The following is a 17,245-nucleotide window of genomic DNA, read 5'->3' as shown; positions in this document are numbered from 1 at the left end:
TTTCAGAGCTAGTGGCATTCATTGCAAGCGCAAAAATATCAATCGCCTCATTTTCAAAAAAAATTCCATTAGGTTCATTGCTGTTAGGCTCCCTCATAATGACCCCACCAGGTCTTTCATGTGTACTGTTTGTAATGTTCGCCTTTTCAAGAGCCTTAGAATTAACCCATGCAGAATGTGACGTTTCTTCTAGCATTGTGGCAGGTCTATCGTTTATAAAAGAATCCAGTAGTTTCTTGGGTGATTTGGGCGAACTTTTTGTTCCTGACATATTCTTACATAGGTGTTATTGAATGGCCTGCACCAAGAACCCACTCTGTTCCAATGCGATTTTTTGAACAATTCGTCAGCTCTTTGGTAAAACTTGTGTCATCTGGCGGTGTCAAATTTGGGAGTTTGCAAGCGCCCGCCAAAGGCGACATGGCTTCTAAAGGATGCATGTGAATATCGTGCAGACCAGGAAGGATAACTGCGCCATCAAGATCATAAACGATGCTCAGTCCAGATATGAAAAAGTATTCCCATTCTTTATCGAATTCTTCATTCGAACCAACAAATTCAATCTTTCCGTCTTCAATTACAATTGCCTCTTTCGGATTAGCATCCCACTTCTCACCGTCAACTGTGTATATAATTCCATTTAAATAGATTACAGAGCTATATGGAAGTTTATTCCTACGCTGAGGCACTTCCTTTTCACAACCCTCACCCCTAAGCACACAGTTTAACACACTCTTCAAGTCTGCTTCGTATCCATTCTCCAGCAGTCTTCCTTTACTAAATCCATCAGAAAAACAGAGGAAAAATGCACAGAACAAAAGGAAAGTAAGTATTATCTGACCCGCCACTGTAAACAGACTGCTGCCGGAAAACTGGTATGCAGCTAAAACTTTAAATTGGCGATATATAAATATACATATAATTGTGTCACGTGGTATAATGTCTGGGTGTCGACGAAAGTAAGGAGATATTCCTAGCTCTATACAAATATTTGGCAACGGTTAAATTACATCAGATTCTATTCAGCTACTACTTTAACCACAGATCATGAACAGGTAGAAAAGGCTTCAATTGTACTTATCAGATCTATGAACCTAGACAAAAAGGAAGTATTTTGGAGTTATTTAAACCGCATTATGCATAACTTTGTTTTTTAATTTTCGATTTATAAAAGCAGTAACATGTAAATATAACAAGAATGTCATGATGGCCCTATATCGTTCACCTGACTCAAATTGGTACACTTTGCCCATAGTCCAGTTGGTTGTTGTAACATATGATATGTGATTTTTACGGGTTTTTTTTAAAATGTATGTTTAAAAAGGAAAATGACCACAAGCATGTGGCCAATTTGACTAAAAGGTCCGTTTTGAACAAATTTTGGAGAGAATAACTAGACAATGCTACTTATGATATATCTAAGCTCATGACATTATAGTTTAAGACAAGAATGTTCCTCTTTAATATGATTTTCCTGTATACGTCAATTTAAAATAGGGCAACGCCAGGGCAGGGGTAATATTGATTCAAAGGGCATTATTTCAATAGGTTTCGTAGAGGAGCACTTCTGCAAAATACTGCAGTTCGGGGATTCCCCTAATACCTTGCCCGATCGGTGCATTTCAACGAACGAACTTGGCAAAAGACCACTAGACGATGATACAAACCAAATATCTAAGCCCTGAATATTGCAGTTTCAGACAAGAAGATTTTTATGTCCTTTTTTGTTTTTGTTATATATACAAGTAACCCCCGGGGTCAGTTATGACCCCAGAGGCATGACTTGAACAGTAAAAGTCAACTACACAATGCAACATGTCAAATATCGAAGTTCAAAGACTCGAGGTTTAAAACATTAATATCCGCATCCCCACATACAGTTCATGTAAAACAAGTGAACACCATGATAGTACTAATTTTGACCCTTGAACGTAATTTGAAGAGAACCGCTACATGACGCTACATACCAAATGCCTAAGCTCTGGGTTTCGGGATTTTCGCATAAAGGTTTTGCAGATACCATTTAAACAAATTTAAGACAGCTTAATACCAGGGTACTTTCGGCCGAGTTTGGTGAAATAGCATCTAGCGGTTTATGGGAAGAGTTTGTTAGAAGCAAATTGTGAATGATGTACGGACGGACATCCAGCGACACCCAGCGATCCTTAAAACTTGCGTGAGCAGTACGTGCTAAAGTGAACACTTTGACCTGTACCAATTTTGGAGGGGCCTCGGTGGCCGAGTGGTTAAAGTCGCTGACTTCAAATCAGTTACCCATCGCCGATGTGAGTTCGAGCCTCACACGGAGTGTTGAATTCTTCAGGAAGACATCCAGCTGGATTACGGAAGGTCAGTGTTGTACCAAGGTACCCGCTCGTGATGAAATAATGCACGGAGCGGCACCTCGGGTCTTCCTCCACAATCAAAGCTGGAAAGTCGCCATATGACCTATAATTGTGTAGGTGTGACGTTAAACCCAACAAAATGAAATAAATGTACCAATTTTGGCACGAAATAATTACAAATTAAGTAATTATTATATCTTGTATAACAATCGACTAAAGTAATGAACACACTTACAGTTTGCTAAAAACTAAAGTAATTACGCACTGCCTATGGCATAACAAGTAAGAAATTAACTTAATTATAAAGCTGTATATAAACTCTCGTTAAGAACGAATTCCTCCATGATGGTAGGAAAGTTTTTATTGCCGAGACAACTCGGGTTCGATTCCAGACTCAGACATGTGTTTAGCTCACTTTAGCTTTGTTCGTCCGTCTTTTATCGTTCGTCGCCCTGCGCCCTGCCCCTGCGTCAACATTTTTACTTGAACATCTTCTCCTCTGAAACTACTTGTCAGAATTACATCAAACTTGGCCAGTAACACCCCCCTGACATAGACTTCAAATGGTACACCTTGGCCCCTTTTAGGGGCTGCCAGAGCTTAAAATAGAAAAAAAAAACTTTCAGCTATCTTCTTTTCTCAGGAACTGCTAGATGGATCTTCATCAAACTTGGTCTGTAGCATCATTATAAGGTCTTCTACAATTTCTTTTCCAAATGGAGGCACTTAGCTCCTCTTATGGACCGCTAGAGCTAAAAATAGAAATAACTTTACTGTGACTTTTTCTTATCAACTCCCAGACAGATCTTCATCAAACTTGTCTGTGGCATCATTGTAAGTTTTTTTTAAAGGGGTCGCTAGGACTAAATATGAAAACACTTCTCATGAACTTCTCATGAACTGCCCGATGGGTCTTCATAAAACTTGGTCTGTAGCATCATTTTAAGGTCCTCTCCCAAATCTGTTGAAATGGCGGCTGTTGGGCCGTTTTAGGGTCATCTAGAGCTAAAAATAGGAATATCTTTAAACAACTTCTTCTCATGAACTGCATGAAAGATCTTCTTTAAACTTGGTCTGTAGCATCATTATAAAGTCTTATGCCAAATTTGTCCAACCGGGAGCACTTGACCACTTTAGGGGCCACTAGAGCTAAAATTAGAAAAAACTTTGAAGTGCCTTCTTGTCATGAACCGCTTGATGGATCTTTATCAAACTTGATCTGTAGCATTATTATAATATCCTCTCCCAATTTTTTTTTCAAATAGGGGCACTTTTGTCCCCTTTTAAAAGCAACTAGATCTAAAAATAGAAATTCTTTTAAACAACCTCCTCTGATGAAACACTGATGGATCTTCATCAGACTTGGTCTGTAGCATCATTGTAAGGTCTCCTCCAAAATTTGTTCAGATACGGATGCTTGGTTCCTTTTAGGGGTCAATAGAGCTAAATTAAAAAAAACAAACTCTAAATAACTTCTTCTGATAAACTACTGGATAGATTTTCATCAAATTTGGTCTGTAGCATCATTGCAAATAGCTTTAAATGACCTATTCAGCAAATTTGGTCAGAAGAAAGGTCAGACGGTTAATATACTCTTCAAGTGAGCGCCTTAGGTCCATTTGGGTTCCTTGTCTTGATTTAAAATAGTGTAGAAATATAATGTTCTTATGTTCATGATATGGCCAAACTTAAATATTTTAGTCAAAGTTTGACAGTCCATTTAAAATATCAAAGTTATCAGTTAGTAACATCTTGCTTTACTTGTTACTATTGTTAGGTCTTGATATTACTTGTGAAAACTGGCTAATAATTGCTGTTGTATTTTCCTATTTTAAATTAAAAACGCCTTAGTTACGTTGGTATTATCTTTAATGTAGATGTAAATATTTAATGACAGTTTTAATGTACTGATTACAGAGCTATTATCTTTTATACAGGTACATGAATTAGGTCTCGACTGATTACACTTTACCTACACGCGCAATGTCTTGACTACGATTGTCATGCCTTGACTACATCTGTAATGTCTTGACTATAGTTGTAATGTCTTGACTACACCTGTAATGTCTTGACTGCAAGTGTAATATATTGACTACAGTCGTATTGTCTTGACTGCACGTGAAATATCTTGACTACAATTGTGATGTCGTGACTACACGTGTAATGTCTCTACTGCAAGTGTAATATCTTGGTAACAGTTGTAATGTCTTGACTGCAAGTGTAATGTCTTGGCTACCATTGTTATGTCTTGGCTACTCTTTTAATGTCTTGACTACACCTGTAATGTCTTGACTACAATTGTGATGTCGTGACTACACATGTAATGTCTCGACTGCAAGTGTAATATCTTGGCTACAGTTGTAATGTCTCGATTGCAAGTGTAATAAATTGACTGCACTTGTAGTGTATTGGCTACAAGTGTAATGTCTTGACTACAATTGTGATGTCTTAACTATACGTGTAATGTCTTGACTACAATTTTAATGTCTTGACTGCACTTGCAGTATATTGACTACAAGTGTAATGTCTTGAACACACCTGTAATGTATTTTCTGCAATTGTAATGTCTTGACTACAATTGTAATGTCTTGACTACAATTGTGATGTCTTGACTATACGTGTAATGTCTTGACTACAATTGTAATGTATTGACTACAAGTGTAATGTCTTTACTACAATTGTGATGTATTTTCTGCAAGTGTAATGTCTTCACTACAATTTTAATGTCTTCACTGCAATTGCAGTATATTGACTACAAGTGTAATGTTTTGAACACACCTGTAATGTATTTTCTGCAATTGTAATGTCTTGACTACAATTGTAATGTCTTGACTACAATTGTGATGTCTTGACTATACGTGTAATGTCTTGGCTCCAAGTGTTATATCTTGACTACAATTGTAATGTCTTGACTGCAAGTGTATAATGTCTTGACTACAGTTGTAATGTCTTGACTACACGTGTAATATCTTGACTAGAGTTGTAATGTCTTGACTGCAAGTGTTATGTCTTGACTACAGTTGTAATGTCTTGACTGCAAGTGTAATGTCTTGACTACAGTTGTAATGTCTTGAGTGCACTTGTATTGTCTTGACTACAATTGTAATAACCACGATATTAATAGTTGTAATTTCTTGATTTCAATTGTAATATGATAACAGTTATAATATCACGATTGCAGCTGTAATATCTTGACTGCAATTACCAGGTCTTTACTGCAATTGTAATGTCTTGACTACAGTCATAATAACCTGATTACAGTTGTAACATTCTGATTTCAAAGTCATAATGTAACTATAACATGTCTAATTTTCTCACTTTGAAAACTTCCTAACTTTAGACTTTTATTTTATCAGCTGGTACATTACAAGATGTGTGTGATTTTTTTGATTGAGAGACTCTCATATGCGTGCATTCAACTTAAATTTCTTTAGCTATATTTGTGTAGAATTAAGAATTTGTATGTCTGTCTATCTATAAAACCAGATCACCATTTGGCTAACATGTACATATGTCCCTTTGTCTTACAAGGTCAGATAGCATGGGAAACCGCTGAGATGAAACATTTTGTTAATCTCTTCTTGTTTGTTTGTCAACATTACAAGCTCCATTTCTTCATTTCATCGCCTTGGCGTCTGCCTGCAATATAGGGACAGCATATTTGATATCTATGTCGTGTATGTTTGCCTAACAAAGGGAAGGCTCTTAACAAAGGGAATGCTCTTATATACAAAGGGTAGAGATCCATAACAGGATTTCGTCAAATATCTGCCCACGTGCTTGTAAAGTGTACATTTTAGGGTGAAAATTAGCTTATTTAGACGGTATATATTTCTTAATTGTGAATGCACCTGTTTCGTTACATACTTTGCAATATTTGGAATAATAATAATTATTATTCTCATCGTTATCATTATTAATGTTATTGCTATTATTATTACTATTTTATCGCATTCTTTTCGTTAAATTACAATATCAAAGGTGCCAAATACAAATGCTATCATAGCTCGATTTGTCTTTCAATGCAACTACGATGGAAGTCAAGCGTTGTATATTCTGTGATAAATAACGTTCTACGCATAGACCAGTAAGAGATTCGAACATTATATGACTTTAATTATGACGTCCATTAGCCGAATGAAGTACCGTTCAGTATTGTTCTGTTCATTTCTACACGGATTAACATAGTTCAGCACACTTTTATCACTACGTTTTAATGAACATGTTACAGTGAAAATGAAAAAGGCATTCTCGTGGTTTACCGTCTGATTTACAATGGTCCATCCTTTAGATGCCTGGATATTTAACCACTCCGGGTTAAGTTCAGGACTGCACATCTGAACTCTTAACCGACGTATTACGAGAGGACATTGAGATTAACAATTACGATTAGATTTAAACATGAAACATCAAAAATACAGATACCTACCCAAACATGACAAACGATATAAAACTTTAAATACCGGTAACTTTTACACTCGTCTACACTATTTGCGAAGTGTTGTAATACAAATGAGCCTCACCATGAGGAAACCAACACAGTGTGTTTGCCACCAGCATGGATCCAGACCAGCCTGCGCATCCGCGCAGTCTGGTCAGGATCCATGCTGTTCGCTAACAGTTCCTCTAATTACAATAGGATTTGAAAGCTAACAGCATGGATCCTGACCAGACTGCGCGGATGCGCAGGCTGGTCTGGATCCATGCTGGTCGCAAACACACTGTGTTGGTTTTCTCATGGTGCGGCTCAAATGTGTTTTTATCAGACCTATAAAAGCAGCCAGCCTAGAACCTGGAAACAGTGCATAAAAGCTATTATGTGAACAAATGAAGGTATTTGCTGACGCAATTTGTAAACAGCGATCAAGTACATATTTTTCCAATCGATGAAAAATTCTAAAATATCTCCAATGTTCTAGCATTTTCTTCTGACTACACTTAAATAGTATTTTTTAAAACAGTTGCTTCAGTAATAACAACTTATATCAATATTTTCACTGAAGAGCACATGTTTTGCTGTCTCCCACAGTCTCCGGATCTTCACCAGTCTCTGCCACACTGTCGTCTGCTTTCTCTTGTTTACTATTGGCTGCGGTGCTTGAGGTCTTCACATTTTTCACAACCCCTTTACTTTTCAACCTCTTTATAAGCTGTTTGTGTTCGTCTGCTTTCTCCATCTACAAATATTAAGGGAATTTGCAGTTTCTGTACTTTTTTATATTTGAGCCGTGCCATGAGAAAACCAACATAGTGGGTATGCGACCAGCATGGATCCAGACCAGCCTGCGCATCCGTGCAGTCTGGTCAGGCTCCATGCTGTTCGCTTTCAAATCCTATTGGAATTGGAGAAACTATTAGCGAACAGCATGGATCCTGACCAGACTGCGCGGATGCGCAGGCTGGTCTGGATCCATGCTGGTCGCATACCCACTATGTTGGTTTTCCCATGGCATGGCTCATTTGTCCTTCTGTTGATATGATGTAGTTATCAAAACGGCGTTTATGATGTTTGTATTTCATAACATCTGGCCATTTTCACTATTTCAATACATGTCAAGTACTAATGCAAATTACATTATAGTATTTATGTCCATTTGTGTTACATGAACTGCTTAACATGTACGTGCCTCTCATGCTTATATTGTATAATGTTTGTCTAAAGATATGGTCCCATATACAAAGCATTTCTTAAAGGATTTACGTTAGCAAGAGATTGCTACACGCTTGTATGGTGGCTGATTTGTGCCGTTTCATCGCATACTTCACAAGGAAGAGCCCGGTGGTCTCTATTCACAGATGAAAATAAAAGTAAACAAGTACAAGCCTTGTAAATAGAAAAGGATCGAAACTAATGACCGTTAGAGCAGGATGGGTGGCCTCTGTCTAGTCATATGATTTATTCAACACAGACTGGGCCGCCATTTGCCTGCTTGAGACCACAGTGGGTTGGGGGTTGGGGGGGGGGGGGGGGTGAGTCTGATACCGGCCCATGTACTTCAGGCTGCTGAAAAAAGTAGATATTCATGAAGATTCCTGTTGAGTGAAAGTATTTATACCTGATATTGTATATATCCAATAACAGTCTGCATATTATTTCTTCTAGCCGCCTCCAGAAGGCTCGTCTCCTCTTCACCGTTCTTATACTAAAACACAGAAAATATAGTATATGTATGTGTGATGTTTACAGAGTTTTATTTTCGCTTGTGTAATGACAGGGAAATTTTATGTGTGTTCGGCCCGTCCATAATGGTTCACAACTCTTGTATGCAAGTTTCAAACTAAAATATTTCCTTGTGATTTAAGTCACACCGACTCTGTTCACGCCATTTTGCGACTTTCCAGTTTTAATAGCGAAAGAATAGTAAAGGAATATCCCAGGGTTCTAGGCATTATTTCAGGCACGGGCCACCTAACTAGGTCGGCTGCGTCACATGTTTCCACAGAGCAGTGGTGACGGGCAAGCGAACTTAAGCCGGTGACTTTAACCACTCGAACATGGAGCCCCAATACACCAACCCCCCCCCCCCCCCCCACACACACACACATATACACTCAACCTAAACAGGAACATAGGACAGATTTTAACGTTTTGAAGGAACGCGCTAATTAGAGAAGTTTATTTTGTATACCTTAACATCCCATTCCATCCCTGTAGTAAGAAGGTATTTTGCAATTTTGTCTCTTTTGGCATCCATGGCAAACTGAAGAATATCTCTTTGTGGTGGATTTGTCTGATACATCTTGGCTGAAATATCCTTCGTTAGAATGTCCTTGTAGATTTTCCCCCTTCAAAATGGCAAATAAACAACAAAATCTAGCCTTTTCTTAAGTTATATCCTACTCTCTTCTTTCTAAGCAAAAATCGAAAGTTTTCATTTTGATTCCGACAGAATTATTTTCCCATTAAAATATAAACTTAACTGATCTGAGATACACCCAGACAACTGAACTGATATATTTTATTTGGACATATTTCTGCCTTAACTTTACTTCTTTTTTTGGACAAATAATGGCAAAGAAGCATTTATAAAAATAAGTAGAAATACATATAGCGCAAAAAAAACAACAACATCTGGACCATCCCAAATCTGACTCTTTAACTTGAAAGGTACAACAAACCTGATTTCTTCAACTCTACTTAGATCTCCTGCTCTAATTGCTTCTTTGATATCTAGATATTTGAAGAGCAGGTATGTATCCATGCCATAGTCGGCTCGTCTCTCCTTTGTCAACAACGACTTCTTTTCCTTAGGAGACATTTGTTTCACATCATCCGGAGAGAGGCCAGACTTTAGTAAAAATAAAACTCCGCTTTATGTTGTAAAAAAACTAATATACGAAAGTTAAGAGGTGACATCTGAAAATATGCCGTGTGTACGAGAAGGCACAGTGATGATGTTTTCTCACATATCACCTCTAAAGAGAAAAATATCCTAATATAAACTATGCCTCAAGTGAAGTTTACAATGACAAAATGGTAGGAATATCTGTTTATAAATGTGGTTACAATTGTTTGCATATATTTTACTTATTTCAGGAATTACCGCCATGTACTCTATTTCTGCTTAGTCATGATTGTGAAATACCCAAGGTTCTCGGTAAAGGGTTAAGCATCCGAAAACTGGAATTAGAGACTGCCCCATGCCTATTAATTAACTGTCGCAATCTTTGATTAGATATTGAGGTTAAACTTTAAGCTATATTCCTTTTGAAAAGCTTTATACCTGATCTTTTAGGTCCATTTTACATCCTAGCGCCTTCAGAGCTGATACCATATCGTCACCTTCTTCCAGTGCGCATGCCATAAATAGCGGTGATCTTCCAGCCTGATACATGTATTTATATGATTTGTAACATTTTTGAACAGTTACAGTTTTGTAACAGATATGGAAGAACATTTTCTTAATTTCTAAACAGTACATGTAATTATGTTTCTGAAGCCACTTGATGATACATTGTAAATGTTTTTAAAAGTGTCAATTTTTATACCTTTGTCCAATCCATTTTTTTTTTCATTTTTACACAGCTCTTTTTTTTTTTTTTTGGAAACATCGCCGATGCAAAAACGATTGTTTTCTCCGTTGTTCATATTTTGCGCATTATATCAGAGAAAATGACCCTAGATTTTGTCCAAAAATAGATTTCTACTATTGACTTCAATGGTAAACATGGATGGTTAATAAATTAGACTTTTAGTATTGACTTCTGTGGTGAACATGGTGGTTATTTTAAAAGTTTAAAGGGTAAAGTGAAAGCATAAACTTACAATTTCTAAAGTTATATCATCATTCAGAGGAAAGATTAAAACAACTTTTGCCACTAAAGCAAAATCGAGGTCTTTAACCATTTAAAAGATATAACAAATGAATTGAATTCATCCCGCTTTATTCAATGTGTCAACAAAAAAAAAACTTAAAAAAACACCCCGGATAATATCGATGAAAAAATTAAAAGTTGGATATGACTCAATGGAATTTCAATCTTCGCGATCTTAAGAACTCCCTCCAAGTTTCTCAGTTATTGAAATAAATCCTATTTGAATATCATCCACTCTACAGTATTTTATACTAAGGTAGATGACAAAGGTTTGAGAATTTTAGTCAAAGGAATATGAGAACCATAAGTACTGCTGGAATCCATCCATATGTTCATTTTCCCCAAAAATGTTAACGGTTATCTTTAAATTCTTTATGAAAATTCAAATAAAAAATTTAATAGGCTATCAACAGTCGAATCCGGCATCTTTTCTATTAGAGAGCACGCAGTGGTCCATTGGTAACACTGACTACAAAATCAGGGATCGTGGGATCAGCCTATGCCCAAACTTAAGAATACTAACATTGGGATAAGAGTTTCGTGTATGTGTGCTTAACATCTGGTACGTTAAAGGACCAAGGAAGCATCTAGAATAAGAGCGTTTTCTACGTCTTGCCATCTTGCACTATTCTCCCGCTAACATTACTAAAAGTCTTCTTGGGGAGTCACCCATAGGAGCTACCGGTGACGACACAAACAAAATCTTTTCTATTTAGTATATACTAACAGTAATAATAAAGAAAAGTGCTAAGAACAATTGCGCTAGCTTTTTATTATATTCAAATAATGCCTAAAAGGCATCAAAATCACTTTTCCATTTAATAATTCTTATTGCTCATACAAATTAAACAAGTGTGTACCTCGTCCGTTGATGTGGCCAAACCAGGTTTTATCTTTATCAAATAACGCAAAACGTGCCGACGTTCGAACAATACGGCACGGTGGGCTAATGAACGACCATGTCTGTCCTTGACCTTGATGACCTTCCCGGTCAGTAAGCTTTGAACTTGAGCTAAATGCCCAATGTTTATCACGTGACATACTTGGCGGAAAGTTTTCTGGAACAAAAACAAAAGGAGAGTTTTGTCTGATAGTATGATTTTAACTCTCTAAAGTAAAATATCACCTTGTAAGGCAATGTTGCCATCTTTCAAGTTTTTTTTACATGTAAATTTGTAGAAAAAAACTTTTTTTGCTACAACAATTCAATTCCAAATACAACCCAGAGCACATAAAAAATACTTTTCACTACAGCCAAACATCGATATTTTGTAAAAATTAAATTAAGACTGCAGATATTGAACATATTTATTTTTTTATATTTTTAAGACGCTTGTCTTCTCTGTACAAATTGTTGTAAGAAATGTCCACACATACCTGTACATCATCTGCCTCCTTCAGAAACTGTTCAGTTTTTGTTTCTCCTATAGACTTTGTGAGACCGGCTCTCACTGCTTCTCCACCTTCAACTGTGACATCGATATACTCGTAACTCCGTTCTACCAGACTGAAATATTTGTTAATATTTCACATAAAATATGACTCGAGCTAAAGACTAGGGATAAATTTGACAATGCATGTCTTAATCGGCCAATTCTGAAAACCATTCATCTTTCTATGCTGGTTCATTCAGAACTTTCTTTTCTATTGCATGCGCGCGCGCGTGCGTGTATGCGTGCGTGCGTATGAGCCTGATCGAAACTACGAGAGCTCAGTTGTGCTACAAGTGAAACTATGGGTATTTTGTAGCAAAGTTATCGTAATTTATGGCCTACATCTAATGATTTCTTAGAATTCTTTCATGTGAAGAAGACAGCAAGTTGACTTAAGAAGGTAGGTGGTTCTATATGCCCGAGATAATGCATGGATGAGCACCTTTGGTCTTCCTTTACATAAATAGCTGGAAAGTCACCATACGATTCATAATTGTGTCGATGTGACGTGAAACCCAATAGACACAAAAACTAGATGCCCAAGGGCAACATGTCGAGCCCGCCAGCTGGCAAAAGGACAAGCTTTAAACTGATCTTAGACCCCTCAAGTGACTTTGACCTTTGAGATAGGAACCTGGGGTTTGCGCACGACACTCCGTCTGACTGAGGTTAACATTCATGCCAAATATAAACAAGATTGCTCCATGTCTGTCAAAGTTATGGTCCGGACAAACAAATCAGGACGGACGCATGCACATATACCGAACAGCCATTTGGACGACTATGTATTCGCTTCCGCAACGGGCTAGACAATAAGTCATCAGTATTTCAGTTACATAACGATGGCCAGTTAACCTAACCTAACATGTTCCTGGGCTCTGTACCAGTACTTAACTGTTCCAGGAAGTAACTTCGGCTTTTATGAGTTTCATGTCCTACAAACGAAAATGTTTTAAACACTGGTACCAAGTGAGTTAAATCCACCCAGTGATTTAATTTAAATAATCATGGAAGTGGGAATATGCTTAAACTTAAAATAAATAAATAATACCTAAAATTCAAATAACAGAATAAATAAATGACAGACTTATCTGATTATATACTTACTTTTGAAGTAAATCAACACAACCGTTTGAAGCCATGTCAACCACAATATTATCGACATAGGCAATTTCTTTCTCAATCTTTTTCGGAGATTCTGACGCATTTTTCATCAATATCCTGTCCCGCAGAAAATGGCCCTCGTCGTCTGCAGCGAAAAGGTCAAGGCCGTTTGTCGCCATTGTTCTAAGAACGCTGATTGGCAGTTTCTTATCATATGCTGCATCAAGGACTTCATTGGTGTCCCTTTTATTCTTTATAAAGTCTACCTTATCTAACAATACCTCCATCATGTTATAGAACTGGTCTTGTGGCTGCATGTTTTGCATTATATAAAGATACAATGGTGTCTTCTTTACGAAGAAAATATGGGACGCCTTTTTACGAAGAAGTTTCCTCACAACTGTTGTTAGCCCGAGTAAAGCGACTTCACCGATGAGAGGCAAAGTCACAAATTCTCCAGAATCTTCATCAATGTAGGATGTAGAGACTGTATTTATATTTACGTCCTCCGTGTTGAAATAAGATCTCATCTGCTTCCTGTCTCCTGCTAGAGCATAATGGACAAGTTCAATCGTTTTCACCTGTTTAGAGAGGATCTTTTTAATACCACTGTTCCCGATCGTTTCAGCAAGTTTTGAAACAGACACGCCATTCCGCTTTTCATTTACTTTGCACCAATTTGAAATTAATCTGTGTGTGTCTTCTTCAGAATTTTGTTCCACAGCGTTCCATAACCCAGGAGACAAAAATTTTAATATCTTTTCGTTTTCAGGAAAATGTTTCGCAAGTTTTTTAGGAGTTTTCTTTTCCAAGTTTTTCGCCAGTGGGTCTACACCAATCATAATAAGTGCTCTAATAAGCCTTCTGGCATTATCTTTCTTTGCGGCAATGTGAAGAGCGTTGTTACCATCAAAGTCAGTCGCATTTACGTCTGCTCCAGCGTTATTCAGCTGAAAAACAACCGGTACTAGCGCCGGTGCATCTTCATCGCCAAGATATTCTTGTGATATTATATGAATATATGACTCGTTTTTGTCACTCTTGATATTAACGTCTTCTTTACCAGAACCTATTACAGCAAGAATCTTGGCTGGTGTCTCTAGCGTTTTCTCCTTTATCGCCTTGTATATTTCCGTCTCAAACATTTTTTCTAGTAATGCATATGTACCGCATTCGTTCAGTCTAAACGTTGTCAACTCTGAATTAGATTTTTTTGATGATTTATTTGTAATTGTTTCGAGCGATATAGACAAATATCAAATTAAGGTCCACATAAAAATATTTAGTAATTAACGCAATATTCCGAATGCGCAGTGCCTTTAAGAGGGTGCAGAAAGGAGTGTAAAGAAAAATGGTACATGAATATTTATTTATATCATTAAATTTGTTCAGTTTCACCTTTATAAAATTGTTTGTCGAATCAATACACGTTTGCCTTAGCACAGTTAATTGACCTCAACATTTAGAATTTTGCTCTGTTAATTATATTTAATGCATAAATTATTCATCACTATATTTGCTTTATGTAATTTTTCATAAATAACATGTACTGGAATAATTACATCCACAAATAAAAGAAAAGAAAACTGGAAACTAATGTTTTCAATGTTTTCGCAACGGTTATGTTCGTCAAAATTTGTTATACATATGTTATGTAGTATGATTATGTACCAAGTTCGCAGATAACTGTTTGATCCCACCGTTTTAACCGGAATTTTATTTTATTTTGTTGGGTTTAACGTCGCACCGACACAATTGTAGGTCATATGGCGACTTTCCAGCAGTGATGGTGGAGGAAGACCCCAGGTGCCCCTCCGTGCATTATTTTATCACGAGCGGGTACCTGGGTAGAACCACCGACTTTCCGTAAGCAAACTGGATGGCTTCCTCACAAAGAATTCAAGTCTTTACTAAAAGGTTAATGCAGATATTTACTGTTATTTAAAGACATGCCTAAGAAAACGACTGTCTTAAAATGCAACCTTTATGCTACTGGTGAATTATACACATTTTATAGGGTAGTGGTCAGAAACAATAAATGAGAGGATATTTAGATTCAAATTTATTGCAGTCGAAGAAAAATACAGGTTGCGGGTCTAATGTGTATTTTTCGTAGATAGTTTATCGACTTATTCTGCAGATGACAGTCAGTATATTTTTGACACAGAAAGGTTATTTAGCCTCGTCATAAACACACTTCGATAAGAAATAAACGTTCAGTTCATAACACAGACTGGGTGTTTCTACGTAATTGACAAAAATACAACAGGTGCTTAAGGGGAGCAACTGCGTGTAATGATTCTGTTTTTCTGTGATGTAGATCCTTCGTATGGAATTTTGCTATCTATCTATCATCTCTGGTAAATCAGAGGTTAGACCCACAATTAAGAATACAAATACAAAACTTCATATTGGATTTTTTATAAGCCATAATAAGGGCCATAACTTTGAACATGGGTAGATTTTTTTTTTTTGCATGGGTGAAAGTTGGAAAAACTGAAAATACTGAAAGAAATATCTGGGGGCCAGGGGGCCGATAGGGCCCCTGGTGGGTCCAGGGCAAAGCCCTGGCTAGGGGTCCAGGGGGCCAGCGGCCCCCGGAAGCTCCTGAAATACAGCAATTTCCAAGTACTGTACAAAGCTTTTCCTGATAAGTAGAGTCCTCTGTATTTCAGTTTTGGAGACTTCTGCAAACAACAATTCAAGACCTTATTTTTAAAAAATTAATTTGTAATTTTATTATTTCCACACTATTTCACAATATACAATGCAATTACATTCAAATTCTTATCATTGTTATTGTTTGTTGCCTCATTGATATACAGTGATAAGATCTGTCCTTTAAGATTTTTCTTTAGGTCATCCTTCTAACTTTTGGCAATGCTGTGTGTGTTTACGTATGTGCCACTGGTTATGGCATGTTGTTTATCCACCCTGTCTTGCATAGATTCAGTGTTCTTAGTACCATTAGAAGAACCCGGCAGAACCTGAAAGTAAACAAATGGACCAAGTAAAAAAAAAACTATTAAATGACATAAAAAACTATACAGAAGAGCCATAAAAGACATAAAGAACAGTCCCAAATTTAGACATATATATATATATATATATATATATTAAAAAAAATTGGGCATGGGTTCCCCTGGGAAATTGGCTTCTTTGGTTTAAATTGACACTTTGCTGCTGGGCTCATAAGTTCAGGGCAAGCTTAACTAATATTTACTCAGAATTAACAGACCAGTCCCAGCAAGCAACAGTGTATATGGCCAGTAAAGCAAGGAGAAGACAGAAGAAAGGAAGAGGGTGGGGTCACATCCATGCCAAAATTGCCTGAATTAAGGATACAATAATGTATGAAGTTCAGGTAACACTGTTTAAGACTGTGTTTCAGTATTTTGGAGTATGTTTAATACCATTTGAATTTGAGGCATACTTGCATGGATGCTTGTGAGTTTTAGTACCTCTTCCATATAGATTAAGCATTTATAAACAGATAATGAAAAATCATCTCACCTCAGTTTTCACAACTCGAGTGTTTTTTTCTGGTGTTTGCCGTCCTCGCAGTGAAGTCTGATACCTTTCTTTCCATTGGATTTGTAATTAATCGTTTGTGCAACATGCAACACATCAAATATCTATCTAGCCTTCTAGGTCTCACTATCAGACCATTTCAACCTCTCAGAATCGAACTCGGACAACTGCCATCGCCGTTAAATTTTGTTCTTGGCTTGTTTCTCAATCTCCTTGGTGTTTTAATCCGTTGGTAGAAACTTCATGATGGTCAGATCGGTCATTTTCTTCAATATTGTGAACAATCGAAATTTCTGCCTCCGATTAGCAGTAATCAACAGGTTTTTGGTTGTCGTAAAAGGAGGTCATAAAGTATCACGCGCGCTGAAATGATTCGTTACAAACGGTTACACACGGAAATTTCAAATAGAATTGTCTTCACTCTTATCCGCGGAAATAACCGATCTACAGTCTATTTTTGGATGAATAATCGCCAGCGTTCGGTTATTTTCGGCTATAGAATAATGTTACATACGG

At 37.0% G+C, this 17,245-nt stretch overlaps 1 protein-coding gene across 1 annotated transcript; it reads right to left on the bottom strand.

The window, feature by feature from the left end:
• Positions 1-275: 275 nt before the first annotated feature.
• On the bottom strand, positions 276-14,343 carry LOC123526634 (uncharacterized). The gene is made up of 9 exons (XM_053522519.1): positions 13,202-14,343; positions 12,039-12,168; positions 11,522-11,719; positions 10,070-10,171; positions 9,465-9,634; positions 8,975-9,131; positions 8,402-8,488; positions 7,344-7,522; positions 276-777 (listed from the first exon to the last, which is right to left on the bottom strand). Exons 1-9 carry the CDS (start codon positions 14,341-14,343, stop codon positions 276-278), a joined length of 2,667 nt encoding a protein of 888 aa, XP_053378494.1.
• Positions 14,344-17,245: the final 2,902 nt, after the last annotated feature.

This window comes from Mercenaria mercenaria, chromosome 14 (genome assembly GCF_021730395.1).
Source record: "Mercenaria mercenaria strain notata chromosome 14, MADL_Memer_1, whole genome shotgun sequence".
NCBI classification, from domain to species: domain Eukaryota; kingdom Metazoa; phylum Mollusca; class Bivalvia; order Venerida; family Veneridae; genus Mercenaria; species Mercenaria mercenaria.
Note: the sequence above shows the minus strand (reverse complement) of the source record. Positions and strands in the feature narration are given on the sequence as shown.

Excerpts from the sequence above, each read along its gene's own strand:
- LOC123526634 (XM_053522519.1), bottom strand. The coding sequence starts at position 14,343 with ATGTTTGAGACGGAAATATACAAGGCGATAAAGGAGAAAACGCTAGAG. Across the intron at positions 11,720-12,038 it reads AGGAGGCAGATGATGTACAG|AAAACTTTCCGCCAAGTATG; the intron begins GTATGTGTGGAC and ends TTTTTGTTCCAG. Across the intron at positions 7,523-8,401 it reads TTGGATATATACAATATCAG|ATGGAGAAAGCAGACGAACA; the intron begins GTATAAATACTT and ends TAATATTTGTAG.